This window comes from Triticum urartu, chromosome 3 (assembly GCF_003073215.2).
Source record: "Triticum urartu cultivar G1812 chromosome 3, Tu2.1, whole genome shotgun sequence".
Classification (NCBI taxonomy): domain Eukaryota; kingdom Viridiplantae; phylum Streptophyta; class Magnoliopsida; order Poales; family Poaceae; genus Triticum; species Triticum urartu.
The window spans coordinates 718,437,744-718,461,766 of NC_053024.1; the positions used below are offsets into that span (position 1 = coordinate 718,437,744).

Here is a 24,023-nt window from a genome sequence, read left to right on the forward strand (position 1 = left end):
ATGTTTCAACCAAATCAGATTCTTGATTCTTTTTACCAAGCAGTCAGCTTGGTAAGCTACCTACAAAAATTTGCAATCAAAAAAGACTCTTGATTCTTTCTTTTTTTTGAGCATTTTTTTAGCATAAAAAAGACTCTTGATTCTTTGTTCGGTGCTGAAGACTCAAAAAGAAAAAAACTTGGACTTTACAACATGGATAATCGGATGTACTCCCTCTGTTCCTAAATACTTGTCTTTCTAGGCATTTCAACAAGTGACTACATACGGAGTAAAATGAGTGAATCTACACTCTAAAATATGTCTACATACATCTGTATGTAGTAGTCATTTGAAATGTCTAGAAAGACAAATATTTAGGAACAAAGGGAGTATATGCTAGAGGCTCCGGCAAATCTCAACATGTACTGCTACACGTAGAGCCATGCCAGTCTCTGTTTCACAAATCGAGGAACACTGAGAAATTGAGATTGGAGATGAATCTATAATTTAAACATCCTATAATTTTAGGAGCATGTAAACATAAATTGTTAGAGATAAGAGTTGGAGAAAATTCATTAGCATGTTTTGTCTCTTTATTTGCCAAACAGTGCGTAAGACGAGAATGTCTTATCACCCGCTATATACATACGTTGAATGGATGAAGATCTAACGACAACAGCGACTGACAACTAAGGAGGAAATGAAGATCGAATGGTTGAAAGAATATGTGGTGTGGCCCACCCACATTTCCCACCCCTTCTCTCAATTATCCCCTTTTGTAATTTACTTTGGTGCCCATATCCTTGATTGATTGCACTTTGTTTGTTTGAACCCAACTGAAGCTAGCACTTGGAGCGTGTTTATTTTTCTGTGCCAAACGACCAGGCAAACCAACACAAAAACCCTATCGGTGCAGAACAAATTGTTGGCAGTTTTTTGTTAGTTCTGTAAAAATACCATCAACCATGCTAGAGCAGGTAAAACACCCAAGTTAAAGCCGCCGTTGCTAGGTGATTTGTGTCTACTACCATGTTGGTGACTGTGATGATACTTGGCTGGAGCCCTTGGTCGTTTCGTATGCCCAAGTTTTAATTTAGTTGTTGGTTCATCAGTTTGTTTGCGCAACAAATTTACAGCATGGTATGAATTAGTCTTAAATTGCTCTGCTCAACTCGGTCAGAAATTTAACACAAACTACTGTATCAGACAGAGCCTTGGGCAAGCCAAGTTGATGCGCCTTCAGCTCATAACCCTGCTAGACACAAGCAAAATGACTAGATGAGAAAGTTTATCCTCTCTTATGCCTGTAAAACCATACTTGATATGTTTACAACCTTTGCCCCTGTGTCTTCTTTTTCTCTAGCTTCAGAAAGTTAGAGCGGCCACCAATATTGATGGAGGAAAAAAGAAACTCTCTGTAGAAGAGAAGAAACCAAACTGGTCACTGATTGCCATCTGCAGTCACAAAAGCATTCGCCATAAACAACATGATGTCAGTACTACGTATATAGCATTAATATAAGATACAAAGATATATAAGCTTGTACCTAATCGACAACTTGAGTCTTTGGTGTGCTGCTATACTTCAATATGTGGGGACTAAGACTGCGTTGATAACGGGCAAGGCACTGGAAAGGTGTTCTCTGTGTACCCAACGCAACTGCAATATTAATCCAGTTATGCATTCCTTTTTCTTGGACAGTTAGTATAAGTCTTTTCTCCTCACATGCAGTCCAGGCGTTGTGATTAATCAGTGGATCGTCATAGTTTAGCCACCTAGAGAATAAAATTACAATTTCTTGAATTAGGACTAACCAATTGAAAACACAGATGCAGACACATATTGCAGAAACGTTAAATGACAATATCAGGAGAGATGGCAAAGTAAGATCTGGTGAAACTTTTGCAAGATGAGCGAAATGAAAATTGCTCCGTGCGCTAGAAGGGAAAAAAATCTTCTAGAGGGAAAGTACCTTGATTCGCATTCAGCACCGGATCGACCAGGCAGGTACATAGCAGCGATATAGTCCCAGTTTACTAATGGCAAGACTGACCGGAGAATCTCAGGAGTCGCCTCAAAATTACCCCCAGCGTTCGTCAGTGCATAAGCCATATCTACAGCACTGAAGTCACCACTGGAACTGCAGAACGAAAAAGGAATAACAGAATAAGATTGCATGTCAAATCTTCTAGCAGAAGACCATGTAAAATTACATTAAAACTCATAAGTTTGGCATCAAACCCACATCTCAATTTGCGGAAAACAAATACCCCAGTAGCACAACTATAGAGACTATAAAGACTGTCAATTCATAATTTATAGACAGTTCAGTCAGGAACCCATTGAATTCATATTGATAGAAAACCATCAAGAAAAATGGAAAATAGCTATTAGAACCAGATACTCCCTCCGTACCAAAATAAGTGTCGTTGATTTAGTACAAAGTTAGTATAAAGTTGTGCTAAATCAACGACACTTATTTTGGGACATAGGGAGTACAAAACTTTTAACACTCTTGAAGCTTAAAAAGGGGTGCTCTTCAAGTGTTAGCAAAGAATAATTGATAAACTATGACAATGGGTTGTTCAATGTGATATTAAGTGATTAAGTCATGATTCAAGATCCATGACCGAAATAGAAGATGAAAATGCTACATTGGTGCAAAGAGTTCAATAATTCGACAAACCTTCCATTCTTCATGGAGTCCTTAATTAACATTTCCTGATACTGCTGCTTTATTCCTTTAGCAAGCCTGTCTTTCTCTGTATCTGACCATGAATGCTTCTGAAGCGACATTGGGAATTGCTTCAGAACTACTTGTACTTTTCAATATGAGGGTTCTCAGCTGGGCCAAGAAGTAATGGAGACATCTTACATTTATTCTGCAAGAATAGAATACTCTTTTGTAAGTGCCATATTATCTGTTCCTAAAAATCAAGAAAGATAATCACTTGAGAGTCATGTTCATGCACATGACAGAGCAATATGTGACTATATTCCCATGATCCGCGAGCTACTATGTTTTTATGTACCATTCTCTCCATTATGAAATGGAAAACAATGGTTCGGGCAACAGAGGAAGAATATGTACGTGTACAATAGAAACAATATTTAGAATTGATCTGTCTAATAAATAAATTGATTTAAGTGTGATAGAATAGCAATTCAATATCCCTAAAATAAAGAACAGCAATTCAATTAAATTCTACAAAATACATACATGTTAACAAGAAAAGGATCTTAAGTAATTTAGTCAACAGACTCAACATGACTGAAAATGCTATCACAACATAGTTGCAAATCAACATCTAGCTTCTTATACAATAGAGATCTACCCTGCTAATCAACATATGCAAGTCCGATTCAATGAAAATTTGTTGTAGATGATTACCAGATCCAAATGGATGCTATTTCATATTTGAATTTCTACTAATCAAACAATCACATAATCTCAGGGAACATTGCCTGAAGAGAGCAATGAAAATAATAGCACAGGTGACACACTTAAACCACCAACATATGTCATTCCTACTTGCACTAGGATACGAAACCTATTCGCCTTTTCATACAGGTATTTACAACTATCTTATGCAGGAAACAAGCGTGGGTGTAGAAAAATCTGTAATGAAAGTTAATAACTACGTGGCGTTTTCAGAGAACAAATAGGAACATCAACAACAGAAGGTACAAGTGCTCTATAAGTCTATATATCATAAGGTGATTATATATGTTATCTAATATACAATACACAGCTGTAAATACTGACGTTATTACCATTGCGGATTGTGCGGTTTGTTTTTTAGAGGAAATCAATCGAACACGAGGATCCACCTTGTGGCATAAAAAATTGCTAAATGATCTTCTGCAGCTTAACTGATAGTCCATAAGGCATTTGACGCGATCCCTAAGATCCTTATTTACTTCAATCTTTGCTTCAATGTTAATCATCTTCCTTCTAATAAACTTCTGGCATGCTCTGTTCTTCTTGAGAGCATCTACTAACAACAGTGCAGCTTTGGGGAACCCAGTTTGAGTGAGAGCTTTCATGTTTTTGTTCTGTACATCCTCTTCACCAGGTCGATGTGCAATAAATTCATCGTCCCCTTCTTTCGATGCCTCATTTTTCATGTTTTCCAATGGACCAGTGGAGGTACCTTCAGTAGGTAAATAAAGATTAAGGGACCCTTTATGTATCGACATATATGCCTTTTTACACTATTCAGGAATTATGATAACATTGTATATGTTGAGTTTTCGATTATATACTGGTACGCGTGTCTTCAAGAGAAAAGGGTTCTGCTTACATGTAATAACTCGTGAATCAGAAAATCAACCATATATTGCATCTAATTTGTCGACAGAGTTTGTAATGGGTTATTCTCATGCATTGCAATTCTAGTATCAGGATAACACTACATATTGTGTTAGCACAGCCCATAGTTTAACATTCAAAGCTAACACTGTATGGAAGTTACTACAGATGTAGCATGTTTTAGTTACTAGCCTTTATAAGACATCATTGCTACATAAAATTCAGAACAGTATAAAATCAGAAATACTCAAAAATGGCAATCAGATACTTCTTTCATACCAAACGAAATGCACTGAATATTTTATGATTAAATGTAATCAAAATTCAGCTTGGAAGTTTCTCATGGTATTTTGAGATATCTATCTAGAATAGGGATTACCAGGCTATATCGTACTATCCTTGATGTACCATCAAACAGACATGTCCATACACAGAAGAAATGCGAATGCACACAAAGTCCCGAACAAGCCGAAAACACTCACCAGGCACTTCCAAACTGGAACTGGGAAGAACCGGATCGTGAGTGGTCTCACCAGAATGGTAGTGTGAGAAGCGGCGCTGTATCGCGCGGAGCGTCTCGAGGCCATCCTCTTCATCATCCTCCGTGTCGGAAGGCGGCCAGATGCAGATCGGGCGCGGCGAGGAGGGCGAGGCCTTGTTCAGGTGAAGGTTCTCGCGGATGCTGCGAACGAGGGCGAGGTCCTCGTCCTCCTCCTCCTTGTCCGACAAGCCATCAGTTGCCGCCACCGCTGTGTCGTCGCAGGGGCGACGAGATAGGAGGAGGCCTGTGCGACGGCGGCGTCTGGGTCAGCGCCGGCAATGATGCAGGAGCGGCGGACCAGGTCAAGATCCTCCTGGAGGTCCTCGTCGAACTCGGAGTCTGAGTCATCGTCGGAGTTCAAGTCCACTGAGGCGGCAGCAGAGGCGCCGGTTGTGGCGATGGTGCGCTAGTAAAATAGAAGGTAAAATTCTGGAGGATATGTGCAGCCACCTGGATGAAAAATTAAAAGCTTAGAATGTATAAAAGGGCGTTTGCAATGCAATCTGAATAATTAGTGGACTGGGCTGCTGCATACACGTCATATCTATATGTTCTAAGGAAAACAGGAAATGGGGTGATAAGTTGGTGCTTCCTCATGTTGTGCAAGAACTGGTTCTACATGCTATTTAAATGCTTCTTGTATTTAAAACCAAACTGTTCTGGTTGTTTTGTGGAAATATAATCATCAACATGATTTCCAATTGAGTTGGAAAATAACATTCACAGAGCTCGCACCTTGGGAGCAGAAAGTAGATTACGTCGCCACCATTTATTGGAAGATCCTAGCTGGGCTGAAGTGGTAAAGCACGTAGCAGGAGGTTTCCAATGTCCGGTAAGTAAATCCCTCCATCGGCATGAGAGTGCTCCCAGCCCGGCTTAGTCACCTCAAACTATGGAACACTAATATGCTAGTACCAATGTCCAGGGCTCCAGGCTGATGGACACTTGAGTTCCACCAACCTATGTTTTTAAGGCGACGCTTTGCTTTAAGGCGCTGGGGGGGCGCCTCGACGCCTAAAGCGGACATATTTGCAAAGCGCTGGAGGGGCGCCTCGACGCCTAGGCGTCGCCTCGCCTTAGAGACGCCTTAAAAACATAGCCACCAACTTATGCATATTAAGTACTACGGACTAACCCTATCTTTCTGTCTTTCTTCCTTCTTTTATCCTTGTTCTAAGTTTTAAGACTTCTCAGTATGATATGCTAGTTGCAAGTTTGTTTCGTTATGTATCTGATAAGCAAAGCTAGATTGGTGGAAGTACAGTTTGCAATTTGGGCCCGATAACAAATCTGATAAGACATCAATCACTGAGCAAGAAACGGTGAACATGGTGTGATGATCTGCAATACTAGATTGAAGCTTAAGACCAATTTAACACCCTGAAACATCAAGAATGCATTAACGAACCAGTGGCTGCTGCATAATACCGCTAGTGTCAGAGATGCAGTAGTGGCGGCATAAGAGGAGCTAAGCAGAGGGCTGGACGTGAGGGGCGGGCATGGAGGATGGCAGGGCGGGCAGGAAGGACGGCAGGGGCGTGGGACAGGATGGCGGGCACGGCGGGCGGGGTGTGGCACAGGGGAAAGGCGCCCGCCGGTCCTGGGGCGCCGCTGACCTCCATGGCGGAGGGAAGGAGCGACGGGAGCAGGGATGCGGGAGGGGGCGGAGATGGGGAAAAGGGGAGGAAAGCACCTGCGCAGCCGCCGGTCGCCGTCGTGGTCGCCGCCGGCCTCCCTGCCTGCTCGGTCGCCGGTCTCGTCTTTTTTTTTTTGAGGGCTTGTCGCCGCTCTCGCCTGCGACCCACCTAATCGTCGCGCGGGCCGGAGAACACCTACCAAACGCGCACTCCCCTGCGCGATTTGGTCCAGCCCACGGGGCGCAGGCGCCATTTTCTTTTACGTTTACGTTTTCACTTTATTATTTTCTGTTTTTACTACTTTTTAAAATTTATAACAAATAGAGAAATGATTCCATATTTTAAACTAAAATCGTAGATTCAAAAAATGTCCTTGAAACCAAAAAATGTCCAGCCCATTAAGGGGCGCGGGCGCCATTTTCTTTTATTACGTGTATATTTTCCCTTTTGTTTTCTGTTTTCACTACCTTTTAATTTTTATACAAAATATCCTTTAAAAAACAATTATCAAAAATAATAAATTCTTACATGTTGTAATAAAATCATAGATTCAAAAAATTTCCTCAAAAACAAAATATATTTGTGAATTTAAAAATATTTAAAAATTCAAAAATGTTCACAGATTTCAAATAATGACAATGTTTGTGAAATTCGTAAAATGTTCACAATTTCAATAAAAATCTAGAAAACAAAAAAGTATTCATCAATTCAGATAAATCGGAAATATAAAAAATGTTTATAAATTACAAAAAAGTTAGTGAATTAGAAAATATAAAAAAATTAAAATGTTCATGAAATAAAAAAGTTCGTCAACTAAAAAAACACAACTTGAAAAGTCTGACTTTTCAAAAAAATGTTGACGAACTTAAAATATGTTTAAAAAATCCCAAAATGCACAAAATGTTCTGGCATTTAGGTAAAAATGTTCACAAATTGTTAAAAATGTTTTCAGAAAATTAAGTTGATGAAATTCAAAATATATTATTTAATTGTGAATGAACTAAAAGGAAGGAAAATGAAAGGAAAAACCCGAAAAGAAAATTGCAGAAATAAAAACCGCTCTTATAGGTGAAACCGGATCAGATTCAGAGTTTTGATCATAAAGATTCCATTGATCCCGTCAAAAGGAGTCCCAACACCTGGGATAGGACGGTACATCTAAGAAATTATTCCATGAATCATACTCCCCCTTGATGCAGGAATAGCAAGGATAATATTTATATCGTATCATATTTCATATGAGTTTTTTACTTTGATTTATTTTTTCTTGTTTGTTTCTTATAAGATGTGATATTGCCCTACTTCGGATAATGATTAACATAGACAAATGTTGTTCAAATGAGATATTGTTCTTCGTCTTTTAACCGCCATTCCCCAATAGTATGTACACATGATTCATAGTTTTTTTTCCTTTTGTAGATACTCTATGAAGTTCTCACTACAAAACTAAGAGTTTGACTTATATGTTCCTACAATTGTCAAAGTGCTAAAATATATGGAAGAAGAAGACAACGATGACATAAACAGAAGGCAAACATGTGGTCTTCTCGTTTATTTCCAGTCTTTTGATTTTTGTGCTGTACTTACGGGTTATATCCACTATATTGCTAATCACAAACACATTATCATTGGTAGTACAATGGAAGAATCAATACATTGTGAATGCCATTAAATGTGTGCATTCAACCAAAACCTCCTTAAATAATATAAGGATTGATAAACATGGGACCTCAGGTCATTTTTGTCCTGGGTCCGCCCCTGTCTCTCATGGTGGAGACATGCAAAAAGATCAATGGAGAAGATTCTAGTGGTGTCATCTCTGACCATGTCAATGCATCAGTGATGAACAAGCTCAATAAGATAATAGAAATGAACAAGAATGCTACCACTCAAGACTGGATAATTTTGAACATTGTATTTGATATGATCATATCAATGGTTCACCTCAAGCCGAGTTGTGCCACTGAGTTGAACCAAAATAACTTCCACGAGGTACTCTCCAAGGCTGTTGAGACCATGCCGGGTGTGGATGAACGCATTCTCATGGGTGTCAGCCATTGCAAGATGTCTGTCAGGCCTCTGGCTTCTCTTGTGGAATATGAACAGAATGAGCTCGTGACACAAGGTTATAGACGTGATGCACTAAGAAGTGGGCGTTGTTTACTTCAGTCGCCAAAAAAATCTTTATTTGTTGTAAATAGTGTGCATGTGGAGTTTATCTTGCTAAGTTATGTTTTATGTTACTGATGATACAATTTTGTTCCAAATGTCATATTAAAATTATCTACTTTTTCATGGGTCCAATCGACCCTTTGACTTAGAGTTTATAACATATTTTATACTAAAATTTTATACTTATCATCCTACTGTGTTAAGGATTATAGTTTTATTACTTATTTGGCATACTTAACAATATATCAAAGTTAAATATTAATTGTATTCTATATTTATTATATATTTGGAATATATATTACTGAAAAATACTCATGTGTTGTGCTGAATTCAATTTGTAATTTGTAACAAAATTGATTTTGTAAATAGTGTTTCATACTTATGTAAATTATATACATATCTATGTTACATATATCTCTAAAACATATGGTTTGACAAATATCGTAATAGTGGTTGTTGTACTGTATGATTAGGAAAACATATATGCAGAAAATTCTAGAGTACAAATTTAATTATATGCAAGGAATTGTTTAAGATATACTCGGTCTTTGGAGCATCCATGTACTAATTCAATCATATACTCCACAATGGTATTTGTTAAACCATATGGTTTAACAGATGAACCTATATACTCTTTTTAAAATAGAATAATAGATGTACATCTGTACACCATGTACTGTAGCGCACCGGATTTTAACTCAACCTTGCAGTGCTACCACACAAATTTAATAATACAAAATCTTGGAATATTTAGAAGTTTCGGCAGGATTTATCTTGTTTAAACGGACACCCATGTCACACAAATAGACATATATCAAAATAATCAGTAGCATAACTTAAGCGACAAAAGACTCGCGGGAGGTAGATGAATATTATCCAATTGTTATACTACAACTAGCACATAACAATTTGACTGTCGTCTAAGGATTGTATGAAGGTATATGGTGTGCTCAAGTGATGTAGTGATGCTACTCCCTTGCCCATGCATTTCACTACTCGGTGTACCTGAAATCCAAATAATATCCAACAAAGAAACAAACAAGAGTGAGTAATGATTTCTTAGCAAGTACAATTTAGATCCATAGGAATAACAATTAGTCACAGAAGGTAAATCTATAACAAAAGAACTCTGGACCAGAATTGAATATTTTGGTAATACCGAATCGTCATATTTGGGGCTCTTCGGAATAGACACATCCCGTGTCGCTCTCATCAGAGACTGAAGTAGACATGTCGGACTTTCCACAATGGTATTTAATGGAAAAGTCAACCAACGCCTGAACTGGACGCTGAATGACATAGCGGACTTTCCACAACGGGGTTACCGAAAAAGTCGAAAAATGCCTGAATTGAACTCCGAATAACATGGCGGACTTTTATCTAGTTTAATTTAATCATCCTATAATTTTAGGAGTATGTAAAAAATATTAAATTCTTACATGTTGTAACAAAATCATAGATTAAAAAATTTCCTCAAAAACAAAATATATTTGTGAATTTAAAAATATTTCAAAATTCAAATGTTCACGGATTTCAAATAATGACAATGTTTTTGAAATTCGTAAAATGTTCATGAATTTCATAAATGTTCACAATTTCAATAAAATCTAGAAAACAAAAAATATATTCAAAAATTCAAATAAATTGCAAATATAAAAAAGGTTTATAAATTCCAAAAAAGTTAGTGAATTAAAAAACATAACAAATTTCAAAACGTTCTGGAAATAAAAAGATCATCAACTAAAAAAACACAATTTGAAAAGTCTGACATTTCAAAAAAATGTTGACGAACTTAAAACATGTTTAAAAAAATCTCAAAATGCACAAAATGTTCTGGCATTTAGGTAAAAATGTTCACAAATTGTTAAAAATGTTTTCAGCAAATTAAGTTCATGAAATTAAAAATATATTATTTAATTGTGAATGAATTACATTCGCAAAAAATGTGAACGAATTAAAAGGAAAGGAAGGAAAATAAAAGGGAAAAAGCAGAAAAAAAACCCAAAAAGAAAATTGCAGACATAAAAACCGCTCTTATAGGTGAAACCGGATAAGATTCAGGGTTTTGATCATAAAGATTCCACTGATCCCGTCAAAAGGAGTCCCAACACCTGGGATAGGACGGTACATCTAAGAAATTATTCCATGAATCGTACTCCCCCTTGATGCAGGAATAGCAAGGATAATGTTTATATCATATCATATTTCATATGATTTTTTACTTTGATTTCTTTTCTCTTGTTTGTTTCTTAAGATGTGATATTGCCCTAGTTTGGATAATGATTAACATAGACAAATGTTGTTCAAATGAGATATTGTTCTTCGTCTTTTAATCGCCATTCTTTATGTTTTTTTTAACCCGAGTGTCAGTGAAATTGGACAACAATGGTCATTGGAGTGATTGATTGTGTACGTTATTGTCCCTTTTATCCTTTACGGCCCCTTTGGATGTCGATACTGAAGGCAAAAATTGGACTTTGGCATTCGGGTGGCCCCTATATCTCTGTTTGTATGGTCACAACATTCATATGCGTAATTGCCAACACTTGGTCCACCCCATCCCGAATTTTTGTTGCCAGTTCTGTGTGGTCATATATGTATTGATTTATGCTGAAAGTATATAGGATTATATTGAGAGTTGTGACGCCCGCTCCTGCTCACCGCCGACCACCATGGCCGCCGGAGATTGGTCGGAGAGGGGCCAGCGAGGGGGTTGGAAGAGAAGATCAGAAGTTAGGGGCGGCAAAGGGGCACAGCCTCGGCACGAGGGCCAATCCAGAAGTCTGAGTTCTCGACGAGGATGCTCACATTGTTCATTCTTGCAAAGGCCTCTGCAGTTCAGGCCTTCTTATTACGTGAATTATGCTACAGACGTGGATGTGCAGAGGATTAGCACCTAACGACATGTACCTGACGACTATTCTGAGTTCTACTAAATACTCCCTCCGTCCGAAAAAGCTAGCATCAAATTAGAGCTAGATACATCCATTTGAGGGACAGCTTTTTCAGACAGGAGTATCTTCTAAGCACTTTTCACTTGCCGTAACAATGACATGCAGATTGATCACCCGGGCCAAGATGTGCCTCTCCGATATTTGCACAGAAAAGGGAAGCACAAAATTAAATTATTGAACGATCTCCTTCAATTTGACAAACCATGATCTATGCGCACAGTTTGAATCTCCAAATTTAATATTTTGGATGACGGTTGTGGACACAAAACTATATCATCACAAGGAGCATCCTTGCATCAATCTCTAACTTATTTAGTTCTCGCTACAGATCATCGCAATTCAGGGCCAAGAGGACTTGAAACTGCGGCGCCGTTGCTAAATTTATACTTACCAATTATGAATCAGAGCTACTCTCAGTGTGCATTCTTCCAAGCTCTACTCTCAAAGCAAGCTGCACCAGACACAGCTCCTTTTGCTTACATGATCCCAAATCTAGGTGCAGAAAGAACATGTAGTCAGACTTTGGATCGACAACATTTAGAAGAGTACCACCATCATCATGACTTCATGAGTATTTGCAAGCTCATGCAATCGGAGAAATGGTAATTTAAGCTCGTTCAGTAAAACCACTGAACTGGCTTTGTGTGGATACGACGGGCACAGCTGTGAAGTAAAGGATATTAAGTTCCTACTATAAGAAATAAAAACAGGCAGAAACAGAGAAACAGATTTAAAAAAAAACAGAAAGGGATACTCATAGTACTGTGTTGATGTGTTGATGTGTGAAAAAATCGAATAGTAAACAACTCTTTATAAGCATCTACATTATGAATAAAAGGGATACTCATAGCTCGCAAGGCATAAAGCCTTCTACTGGTGATTTAACTGAAAGCTCAGCAGTCATAAAGCCCACAGGGTTATTATTACTCACCAGAGCAGGGCTTAGTTAACAACAACTGGAGAATACAAAATCCAGTTTTGTCTAATCTAGTTGATATGCTAAGAAAATCTTTCTCTTCAATGCATTAATTAAACTAGAAAAAAGAAGAACAAACATGATGTGTCTAATCTTTCTCCAGTTGTGCCTAATCTAGTTGATATGCTCACACCATACACTTTGAGATATATAAGCCAACTCAGACTATAAACCTGCAAGTATCAAAGTCGCATCCTGGCAACTGAGATGATCAGAATATTTGTAGACAATAGTAAATGACCAAGTTCACAACACATTTTGTATTTGAACTAGTTAAGATGCATGTGCTACACTACCGAAGCAAAAAAAAACGTACATAGAACATAGTTTACTCAAATGATATTCACTCCGGCGCGTTCATTTACCAATTATAGACTATGGACAAAGGAACTGCTATTAAATGCAGGGTAAATTGGTGCAAGGTCTATAGACTGGACGAACCCTGGTAGCTTTTGCTCTCAAGATTCGATGAGCTTTGGCATGAAAAGGTTGTTGGGTTTGAATTTTAAATGGGGATGGGTAAGGGGCAAACAGACAACCACCAACTCAGATATTTACAAGGGATGGCCGGATGGGAAAGGTTTCATGAAGTGAAAATGTTTGGTTGAGGCACAATCATAATGATACTTCTGTGACATGGCAAACAGTGTCGCACCATAACTTAATTGTGCCTACTCTTGCCCTTCATTTTATTATTGACAATGGAACAAGTCGGTTAACAACATTAAAAAAAGAACACAATCGTTATCAGAACCAAAACAACCATATATGCCTATGTTGACCAAACACATACCGCCTTCAGAATAACTAGAAAGCATCTATTGTGATTTTTTAGTCGCTTAGGATGAAAACACCACAATAAACATGAAATTAAATGCATAGCCTACAGAAATCAACTTATGACCGCCAGCAACCACAACAAAGGGCACAGCCTGCCTTTTTAGCAGCAAGAGCAACCATACTCATCACTACTCACTGCATGCATAATTAAGTTCACAATAAGCAATGTACTACTATACTTGTTACAAGATTGCAGCAGCAGTGATCTCTGATAGATGCCATGCTATTCTGTCAACAAGATTTAGAACATCAGCCATCACCCACAACTCTAATTTAATTAGAACTGCAATAATAGGCTTTCCACAGACCTTTCATAATAAGCACTTGAAGAGACAGTACCTTTACTGATGCAGTGCAGAAGCATCTACAGAACACAAAAGATACATATAAGAGGACATCCCAGAACATTCCAACATGGGGAAAAGCATTGTGCATTTTCAAGATATCAAGAACACCTTAGAAGGCAAACGGTAGAGCCAATGCAGGCACCTGAACTCTGGAGCACTATCAAATAGGCAGGTAGGCATCGTTAGCTTTCTTGAGTAACACAAAAGTAATAAAAAGGATAAACATCTCCAACAATATGTAGCCATATTAAGAAACATAGACAAGTCTGGAAACTACATAGTGCAGATCATAGTGCTGGACTTATAAAACACATGATACAAGAATCCAGAAGGCAGCAACCAACAAAAATAATCTCCATGATAGCCACTGAAGCTTGGTTGTAAGCATTGTCCTGCGAGTAAACTGAGATAAGGAAAGCTCATTTCTTTCTCCCACCACGCTCCCTCAGAGCTAGATTGATGACCACCCCAGGGCCCACATTGTAATAAGCAAGAGAAAGATTGTCCTTGAGGAAACTAGTCCTCACACTCAGCTTCTGCTTATTAGCAGGAAGCTGCAGCTCTCCAGCAATTTGCTCCTTCAGACTGCCGACTGTGTCTGAGAGTGATTGGACAGAGATTTCCAAAACTTGGCCTCGCAAGTTTCCTTCATCAAGGTTGGGCACAGAAACTGAGATGCGAGCAGGGCCCTGTAGGAGGAACAAATAAATTAGCATGACAGCGCAGAATAATAAGAAAGATAAGTACGTGATTAGAGTGGAAGTATATGAAAAGAGACATTACCGGATGCTGAGCGAGGAACTGCTCAGCTGGGATCAGAGAAGCATCATCTGTTCTCTGCCTCTTAGGTTCTGGTTCCTCAGGTAGAGGTGGCTGCTCCTCGGCAGGTGGTTGTGGAGGCAAAGGTGGTGGAGGCTGGGGGATTCCGATGGGGTTGACCATGGTTGGCATGTTCTGCATGTGCGGGGGAGGGGGCATAGCAAACCGTGGTGGACCAGGCATGAACTGAGTATTATGGCCTGGAGGCGGCGGAGGGATATTACTTGGCATATGACCCATGGGACCTGACATCCTAATCATGTGTTGTTGACCTGGTGGCAGAGGTTGGTGCATGTTGGACATCATATGTGGTGGAACTCCTTGCATATGATGAGGGGGTTGGACATGATAAGGCATTGGATTGGGTGTAAATCGGGGAACATTGACCAAGGAAAGTGGTTGGGGAGGCCGGGGCAACGGCATGCCAGGCCGGGGAAGTGGAGCTGGACCTGGAGCATTCGAGGCATCACCCTGTTCTTCTCCACCGACAGACATTGCCTGAGTGGCTGTCCAACCGATGCTCCCAGAATGACCATCCCAAATAACCTGCTTTGGCTGCTCATCCTTTTTCTTTTCAATTTCTGCCTTGACGGCATTAGAAACCTCTTCCTCGGTGGTTCCAAAAATATCTGGCCTCGTACGTGCAAGACCAATAATGTTACGAGAGATCTCATCATCAGGAGCAAGAGTGGTTTCCTTAATCTTGGCCAGCATTCTTTCTTTCTGTTCCTTGTACTTGGGGTCAATGAGCGAGATGCGCATGTGTTCCTCCATCTCGCTGATCGGAATGAGCTCCCCGGTTATTGGTGAGACAACAACCTTGGTCGGGTCCCTCTCCGCAGGGATCCTCTCCTCAGGCCTCTTGTAGTTTTTGACAATTCTCATAGGCGGCTCATCATCATTACTGGCCACCTTAACTTGTGCTCCTCCATCATTCTCATCAAGCCTTGCTGCCTTCATTCCTTCCTCGACAAGCTGCATCTCCTCCTCATCCATCTCCATCTCAACATCCTTGGCTGGTTCAGCCAATTCCATGGGCTCCTCCTCTCCCAAGGTCTCCATCCTCTTGCGGCGCTTCAGCTCTTCCAGCGTAGGCGGCACAGGGAGGCCCTCAAACTCATCATCATCAAACTCAATAGTCTCGACAACGACAAAATCATGCCAATCAATCATGGACATCTGCATCCTCTCCATCTCAACCTCATCCTCCGCCTGCTGCTTGGCCTGCTCCTGCGACCGGTCCCACTCGAGCCGGTTGAGGCAGCGCTCCAGCACCGTGGTGAGGTCCTTGGTCCCCTCCTTGAGCTCCCTCATGAGGGCGGCCACGCCCTCGTCAGGCCTCATGACCCTCGAGTAGATGTCGGCGAGCGCGGTGAAGAAGGGGAACATGCTGTGGGTGGGGCGGAGGAAGTTGAACTGCGGGTTGGTGCTCTCCCGGGACGCGAGGCTGGCCAGGAAGGCCTTGCCGTTGCGGGCGACGAACTGCGCCGTCAGCTTGACGATGTCCACCTCCTCGGTGGTGATGCCCTCGGGGAGGCGCACGGTGTAGAGCTCGGCCTTGGGCGGCACCAGCACCTTGGCGGGCGGGCCGACGCGGAAGGGCGCGGAGTGGTCGTCGGCGGGCTTGCCGTCGGCGGCGGAGTCGTCCGAGGGGAGAGCGTCGGGGTCGGTGGCGGCGGCTTCGGGGGCGGGCGGCGCGTCGGCGATCTCGGAGACGCGGTGCTGGTAGTAGGCGTGGTAGGGGTCGGAGGGCTGGAGGAAGTTGAACTTGGCGTTGCCCTGGTTGTGGGCGACGATGCGGCGCTCGAACTCGGGCCCGTTCTTGGCGACGAAGGTGGCCGTCTTCTCGATGATGACGCGGATGTCGGGCGGCGGGTGGATGATGCCGATGGTGCGCGTGTGGGTGGCCACCGTCGGCGCCGGCTCGGGCGGCTTGGAGGGGGCGGGGACGGCGGAGGAGGGGACGATCTGGAGCTGCTGCTGCCGCTCGTGGTCGCCGTTGGCGTCCGCCTCGCCGCCGTCCGGGGCGGCGGCGAGGAGGGGCGCGGGGGCCACCGTTGGGGATCCCATCGGCGGCGGCGGCGGGGTCTAGGGTTTCGGCGGCAGATCGGAAGCGATTGTGGGGGTGGGTGGGGATCCGGTTGGAGGGGTGCGGGCCGCAAATTTGGCAAGGTGAAGAGAAGAGAGGAGGTCGGTTGGACTTGGATCGGGCCGGTGCCCTACCCAAGTCCAAGTCGGTCCGTGGGCCGACTCGGCTCGAGTCAGTACCAGTCGTGCCACAGGCTCAAAAAAAAAAAAATCTTTCCCTCAATCTATTTGATTTGGTGTATATATTGCTAAAAAAAATTGATTTGGTGTATGTACATACTGAAGTACATAGGAGACTTGAGTAAGGATGTAAATGGTATAAATAATTTTCGTTCCAAATCCGCATTCATATCCGTTTTTAAGGATGTGGTATGCATAAGGGTGAAAGTTGTTAGGATAATTTTCATATGAAACATGGTACAAAAGGGTTAAAAGTCAAACATCGGATTCTTGGGATTTGGAATCACGTGTTTTATCTACCATTGATCAAGTAGCACGGATCTTGGCCCATGAATGGCTACCACGTCACTTTCTGCGGTTGTTCACTCGGGCGCCCGAAGCGAGTGCACAAACTTTTTTCCCTCACCCATTGAACTCACAGACTGGCCTCACCGACTCTCTTATTTTCTCCATCTCCCACCTTTTTCACCACGCGTCCTCCATCCCATCCCCTCCCTAACGACCTTCCCCGGCAATCCTCGGAGGCGATGATGCGGGCGACAACACATAGATCCGGCGATTTTTCGGCACATCGGAGGTGGTCTGGTGGCACGGAGAACACATAGAGGTAGCAAAGGAGCGCGTGTGCTCCCTGCGTGAGCGCGCCCGCAGGGGGGGGGGGGGAGGAGTTGCGGCATAGGAGCTGCACATCGAGCTCGAGCTGGAGCGCGGGGAAGGAGGGTCCGGCGGGTGGCCCCATCGCCGCTCCCTTCCACTAGCTAGGTTCTGGTGCTTCCACCTGCCGGAAGGAAGGGTGGAAGGGATAGGACTGCTGCAGCAGGAGACCGGGGCATGACGGCGTTAGCAAAGGAGCAAGATAGGGGCGGCGGCCGCCGACATCACCATGGACCTCGACATCCTCGACTACCCCCTCTGCTTCAACCCATGTGCCCTCCCGTTTTCCAGATGCCCACTGTGTGTGTGATCCGTACTGATATACTATTTTAAACCCTAAGAGCTACTCATGGATATAATCATTTCATGTGCCATGGAGACGGATAGTGTCAGTGAATCTGTAGATTTTTTTGTGAAGCTCATGCTGCTTTGTTCATATACTATGCGATGATTTTCATCTCGTGTCTAATTTAATTTTGTTCGTGTGCTACAAAATGTTCCTGTGGTTATCAAGTTGGAATTCAGTAATTGATGCTAAAGTGGAGTTCGTGATTCACACCTTGTATCGTCAAGGTAAAGGTCCAAGATAAATATTACCTTGTCTTCGACGGCACACGGCTAGAGCAGAACCGCACGGTAGAAGACTACGACATCGAGTGCGGGTCCATGCCCGGCCTCCAGGAGATGATGCAAATCTACGTGACTGAGTTGCTGATTGGTAGGACCATCACCCTCGAGGTCGACAACCACGAGACCATTGGCAATGTCGAGGACAAGATCTAGTACATGGAGGGCTTTCCCAAGGCCAACAGTGCTTTTGTCTATGTGCTCTAAATGATCTTTGTGAATTATTGTTTATGCCGATACAAAAGGAGAAGACAACAGGCTAAGAAAGAAAATGAGAAAAAAAGTATATACGTACTAATAACAATGAAAACTAGAGACTAGAGATATAAGAAGATAATGATAGACTGAACAAGGACTGAGACTAGATTTGATTGAAGAAAGAAGAAAATTGGAATCTGAGAACAAAAGATGATATTAAGAGACTGGACAAGAACTGAGACTGAATATGATTGATGAAAGAAGAGACTAAAGACATAAAGACATAAAGAAAGATGACCGAAGGGACAAAAATAATGAACATGAATAATTATGAGTAAATACTAAAAGTAAGTGGTTGTGGTCCTACAAAGGTTGTGCTAACTAAGATACAAATGACCGGAAATTAAACTAACAAACAAAGATAACTTATTTTCTCTCAATGATGAAAATGATGGACTATGAAATGAAATTAGAAAATGAAGAACTGTTACGATGTTACCAGTCTTCACATTGTGAAGAAACGAGGGGTCAACATTGCTTATATATGTGCACTTGACTATATGTGATGTCACCTAGTCTTCACATTAGTTAATCTACTCATGCCTAGACAATGAGTAAAGAAATAGAAGCAACTACTAAGCGCCTGTTCTGATCTCCTCCAGCTTCTCCAAACTCCACGAATCCAGCTTCTTAGCGCAGCTTCTTGCTCCACGTAGCGAAGTCATTCTGTTAGGCAGCATCGCCATGCTTCTCCATCGCTAGCATGGGCTGGCAGCGTCGCTGGCCTGCCTAAGCGCCATAATGGGCTGTCTGGAGCCAGCCCAGTTCGGCCAACCCTATGTACGAGAGAGGGAGCCGCTCCTCTAGCGAATCGTTTTCTGTTTCGAGGGGGAAGATAACGAATCGTTTTCTTAGGCGGTGGCAACATCGCTGTAAATACTCTCAACTCTCACTTTTTGCTTTCGTGGAGCTGGGTTTCCCTGGCTTCTCTAATTTGCACTATGGCCCAACTCAACATCTCGTTTCCAGCTTCTACGACCTAAACCGTTCGGCACAGATTCACTCCAGAATTTTGAGAAGATAGAAGCTGGAGGAGATTAGAACAGGACCTAAGTCTTCACATTACTTCATCAACTCATGCCCCCCATGATCAAAATGATGGACTAAACAAAAGACTAAAGCTTATGGTGGACTGAACATTGGTAATCTCAACACTTGACTAAAATCAAATACTAATGGACCGGAACAGTGTGTGATCCATTTCTGTAGCCCCAACATCAACTTGTGGTTGCAAAGGCTTCAAATGAAAAAAAAGCAAGGAGATACTAAGAATACTCTTTCAAACTCAAAGTATTCTTTAGCTATTTGTTCCACATAATACTGATAGCTAAAAGTAAATTTCAGCAGAAGAAATATTGTGTCCCCCATACTAGCACAAACACAAACACCTGCTGCAGCAATCGACACTGAAAGCCCACACAGTGCTGAATCGAATCGCCAACACTTTCCAAGAGCCAACAAAAAAGGTCTTGATCCTGGCCCCCTGGGCCTGCTTCAAGCTATAGCAGATGGGACTAAGCTAATTTTTAAAGAAGATATTCTGCCATCCCGAGGATATATTTCTTTATTTAGTATTGGACCCTCTATAGCAGTCATATCAGTTTTATTAAGTTTTTTAGTTATCCCTTTGGGATATCATTTTGTTTTAGCCGATCTTAGTATTGGTGTTTTTTTATGGATTGCCATTTCAAGTATAGCTCCTATTGGTCTTCTTATGGCAGGATATAGCTCAAATAATAAATATTCTTTTTAAGGCGGTCTACGAGCTGCTGCTCAATCCATTAGTTATGAAATACCATTAACTTTTTGTGTGCTAGCAACATCTCTACGCGTGATTCGTTAAAATAGATCTTTTTCCTATAAAATCCATTAACTATTTATATTCCTTTTCTTATTTAGTATTTGGGTTGGTAAGTTAAACTAGATAGCTATATGAGTGAAACAAAATAGCTTATAAATTTGTAGTAAAAAGAAAAAAGAATCTCATTTCCTACGTACAAGAAAAAAGTGGAAGTAAACATAAGTAGTGTAAACTCTTTATCCCAAGGTTGATATTTTTTTAATTAGTCATCATATCTTGAAGCGGCCAAGAATAAAGGATTCGCGATATGGAATTCCATTACTAGAATACTCCTAGTTATTACTATAACTTAATAATCCATAAGAAGAATCCACCAAAAGTTAGTGAAGGGTTAGGAACACTAAAGTACATAAAGGATTAGTAATGGAAAATCTAAAACATTAGAGATTTTTGCCCATAAAAGGAATCATAATAAGGACTTGCAATTTGTAGAAATTATCAAGTAGTACTTTCTTCGGATTCCGATCCAGAGTATGTTCACATTCACTTGTTAAGGAAATGGCTATCAAGAACGAATTAACCCTTTATCCATTTTTTCTTTTTAAATATCCCCTCCCTGGGGAAAGAAGAATAGTAAAAAAGATATGGAGTGCACTAGAATTTTTTTTCATCATTTCCTTCCTCTATCCATATTCATGCAGAATTGCTCATGAACTAATACCCAACTGTTTCCATTTATTAATTGAATTCCTATAACAAGTAACAAGTGTTTTATTCCAAGATTAAGTTATTACTGAACAAAGAAAATTTTTCATTATATTATAAAGGATGAGATCAATTTGGAAGCGCTTTTTCTTATTCTAGCAGACGGAATTCCTTTGGTCTAATTTAGGACTTTCAAATCTATTTTATTTTATCTAATTCTATCTACGCCCCCGGGGCTAGGAACAAAACAGTCCTTTCCTTTTTCTGATCATAGAGAAGCCATATGAAGCTAAGGTTTCATGTACGGTTTTGAAATAGCGGTGGGAACTGTGATGTTATCATCGACTATGATTATCTAACAGTTCAAGTACAGTTGATATAGTTGAAGCACAGTCAAAATACGGTTTTTTTGGATGGAATATTTGGCGTCAGCCTATAGGTTTTCTGGTTTTTTTAATTTCTTCTTTGGCAGAATGTGAAAGATTACCCTTTGATTTACCAGAAGCGGAGGAAGAATTAGTAGCAGGTTACCAAACTGAATATTCCGGTATCAAATATGGTTTATTTTATCTTGTTTCTTACCTCAATTTATTAGTTTCTTCTTTATTTGTAACAGTTCTCTACTTGGGCGGGTGGAATTTATCTATTCCCTATATATCCTTTTTTGATTTTTTTCCAAATGAATAAAGCAGTTGGAACTTTGGAAATGACAATGGGTATATTTATTACATTAACTAAAGCTTATTTATTTCTCTTCATTTCTATCACAATAAGATGGACTTTACCGAGGATGAGAATGGATCAGTTATTAAATCTTGGATGGAAATTTCTTTTACCTATTTCCCTGGGCAATCTCTTATTAACAACCTCTTCTCAACTTGTTTCACTATAAATAAGATAATACAATAATAGTAAGAATATTTTCAACACAAAAGCTCTCTCAAACAAGATAAAGAAACATATCTTTTTCATAGATATTTAGAATGAATATGTTCCCTATGGTAACTGGGTTCATGAGTTATGGTCAACAAACAATACGTGCTACAAGGTACATAGGTCAAAGTTTCATAACTACCTTATCCCACACAAATCGTTTACCTATAACAATTCACTACCCTTATGAAAAATCAATTGCACCAGAACGTTTCCGAGGGCGAATCCACTTTGAATTTGATAAATGTATTGCTTGTGAAGTATGTGTTCGCGTATGTCCGATAGATTTACCCGTTGTGGATTGGAGATTTGAAAAGGATATTAAAAGAAAACAATTGCTTAATTATAGTATTGATTTCGGAGTTTGTATATTTTGTGGCAATTGTGTTGAGTACTGTCCAACAAGCTGTTTATCAATGACTGAAGAATATGAACTTTCTACCTATGATCGTCATGAATTGAATTACAATCAAATTGCTTGAAGTCGGTTACCAATCTCCATAATGGGAGATTACACAATTCAAACAATTAGGAATTCGTCTGAAATTAAAATAAACAAAGAAAAATCTTCGAATTCAAGAACGATTACTGATTATTAAACTTTGATTTTGTCTTTTTGTTATAAAAATCTAATAATTCTTTATTAAACTTTAAAATTAAACTATAAAGAAAAAAGAAAAACTACTGCTTATTGGAAATTATTTCTTATTTTAAATCAGACTAGATTTTCGTGATATAATATAATTTATAACTATAAGTTTATACACAAAAAAATACCCTAATCATTTTTTCCTTCCTTGAATCCTTTAGTTTTAGTCAGTTCATGAAAAAATTTATACTATTAATTTCTTTCTATCCATAATGGATTTACCTGGACCAATACATGAGATTTTTATGCTATTTGGGGGATTTGTTCTTCTACTAGGGGGTCTAGGAGTAGTATTACTTACCAACCCCATTTATTCTGCCTTTTCGCTGGGATTAGTTCTTGTTTGTATATCCTTATTCTATTTTTTATTAAATTCCTACTTTGTAGCTGTCGCACAACTTCTTATTTATGTGGGAGCCATAAATGTCTTGATCATATTCGCTGTAATGTTCGTAAATGGCTTAGAATGGTCTAAAGATAAGAATTATTAGACTATTGGAGATGGGTTCACTTCACTCGTTTGTACAACTATTGTTTTTTCACTAATGACTACTATCCCAGATATGTCGTGGTATGGAATTCTTTGGACTACAAGATCAAACCAAATAGTAGAACAGGGTCTCATAAGTAATGTTCAACAAATTGGAATTCATTTAGCAACCGATTTTTATCTTCTGTTTGAACTCATTTCCATAATTCTTCTAGTTTCTTTAATAGGTGCAATTACTATGGCTCGGCAATAAGAAAACTTAGAAAAAGTACAAATTATAAGAATTGCAAATCTAAAATAAATAACTAAAGAATCACAATTTTGATTTAGTAAAATCCATCTACTGCCAACAAATACCTCCTTTTTTCTCTTTTGTTGTGTAATTGTTCTATTGTAATTAATTGAATCGGTTCAATTCTTGCCCTCGTATTGAAATGAATCGAGATTGATAAGGAGTTAGTTAATGATGTTTGAGCATGTACTTTTTTTGAGTGTCTATTTATTTTCGATTGGTATCTATGGATTGATCACAAGCCGAAACATGGTTAGAGCTCTAATATGTCTTGAACTTATACTGAATTCAATTAATCTAAATCTCGTAACATTTTCTGATCTATTTGATAGTCGCCAATTAAAAGGAGATATTTTCGCAATTTTTGTTATAGCCCTTGCAGCTGCTGAAGCCGCTATTGGACTATCCATTCTTTCTTCCATCCATCGTAATAGGAAATCCACTCATATCAATCAATCTAATTTATTGAATAATTAGACTTTTGCATAATTAGACATAGAATCCTCTAGACAAAGGCGCACATATTAAAATAAATAGAAATCAATACTATTTTCTTAGTATTATTTGAGAATATCCATTTTTAGTAGATTATTGCATAGTATTCTTTTTCACTTAAATGAATTTTTGTATTTGTAATTCATTGATATTGCAATTTGAATATTGCAATAATTTATATTGAAAAGACGATAGCCAATTTATTGGCTAATTCGAATACGTCTGTACAATTCGTAAGATTCTTTCTTATTTCTTATTGTTGAAATCCAAAAT

General features: G+C 39.9%; 1 protein-coding gene and 2 pseudogenes across 1 annotated transcript; 1 reads left to right on the top strand and 2 right to left on the bottom strand.

Moving 5' to 3' along the window:
- Positions 1-1,050: 1,050 nt before the first annotated feature.
- Positions 1,051-6,723, bottom strand: LOC125547283 (annotated as a pseudogene).
- A 7,246-nt stretch (positions 6,724-13,969) lies between these two features.
- On the bottom strand, positions 13,970-16,730 carry LOC125546174 (probable splicing factor 3A subunit 1). Its single transcript, XM_048710343.1, has 2 exons — positions 14,543-16,730; positions 13,970-14,448 (listed from the first exon to the last, which is right to left on the bottom strand). The coding sequence occupies exons 1-2, from the start codon at positions 16,646-16,648 to the stop codon at positions 14,179-14,181; spliced, it is 2,376 nt and encodes a 791-aa protein (XP_048566300.1). The 5' UTR covers positions 16,649-16,730; the 3' UTR covers positions 13,970-14,178.
- Positions 16,731-21,242: 4,512 nt separating this feature from the next.
- On the top strand, positions 21,243-23,653 carry LOC125547284 (annotated as a pseudogene).
- Positions 23,654-24,023: the final 370 nt, after the last annotated feature.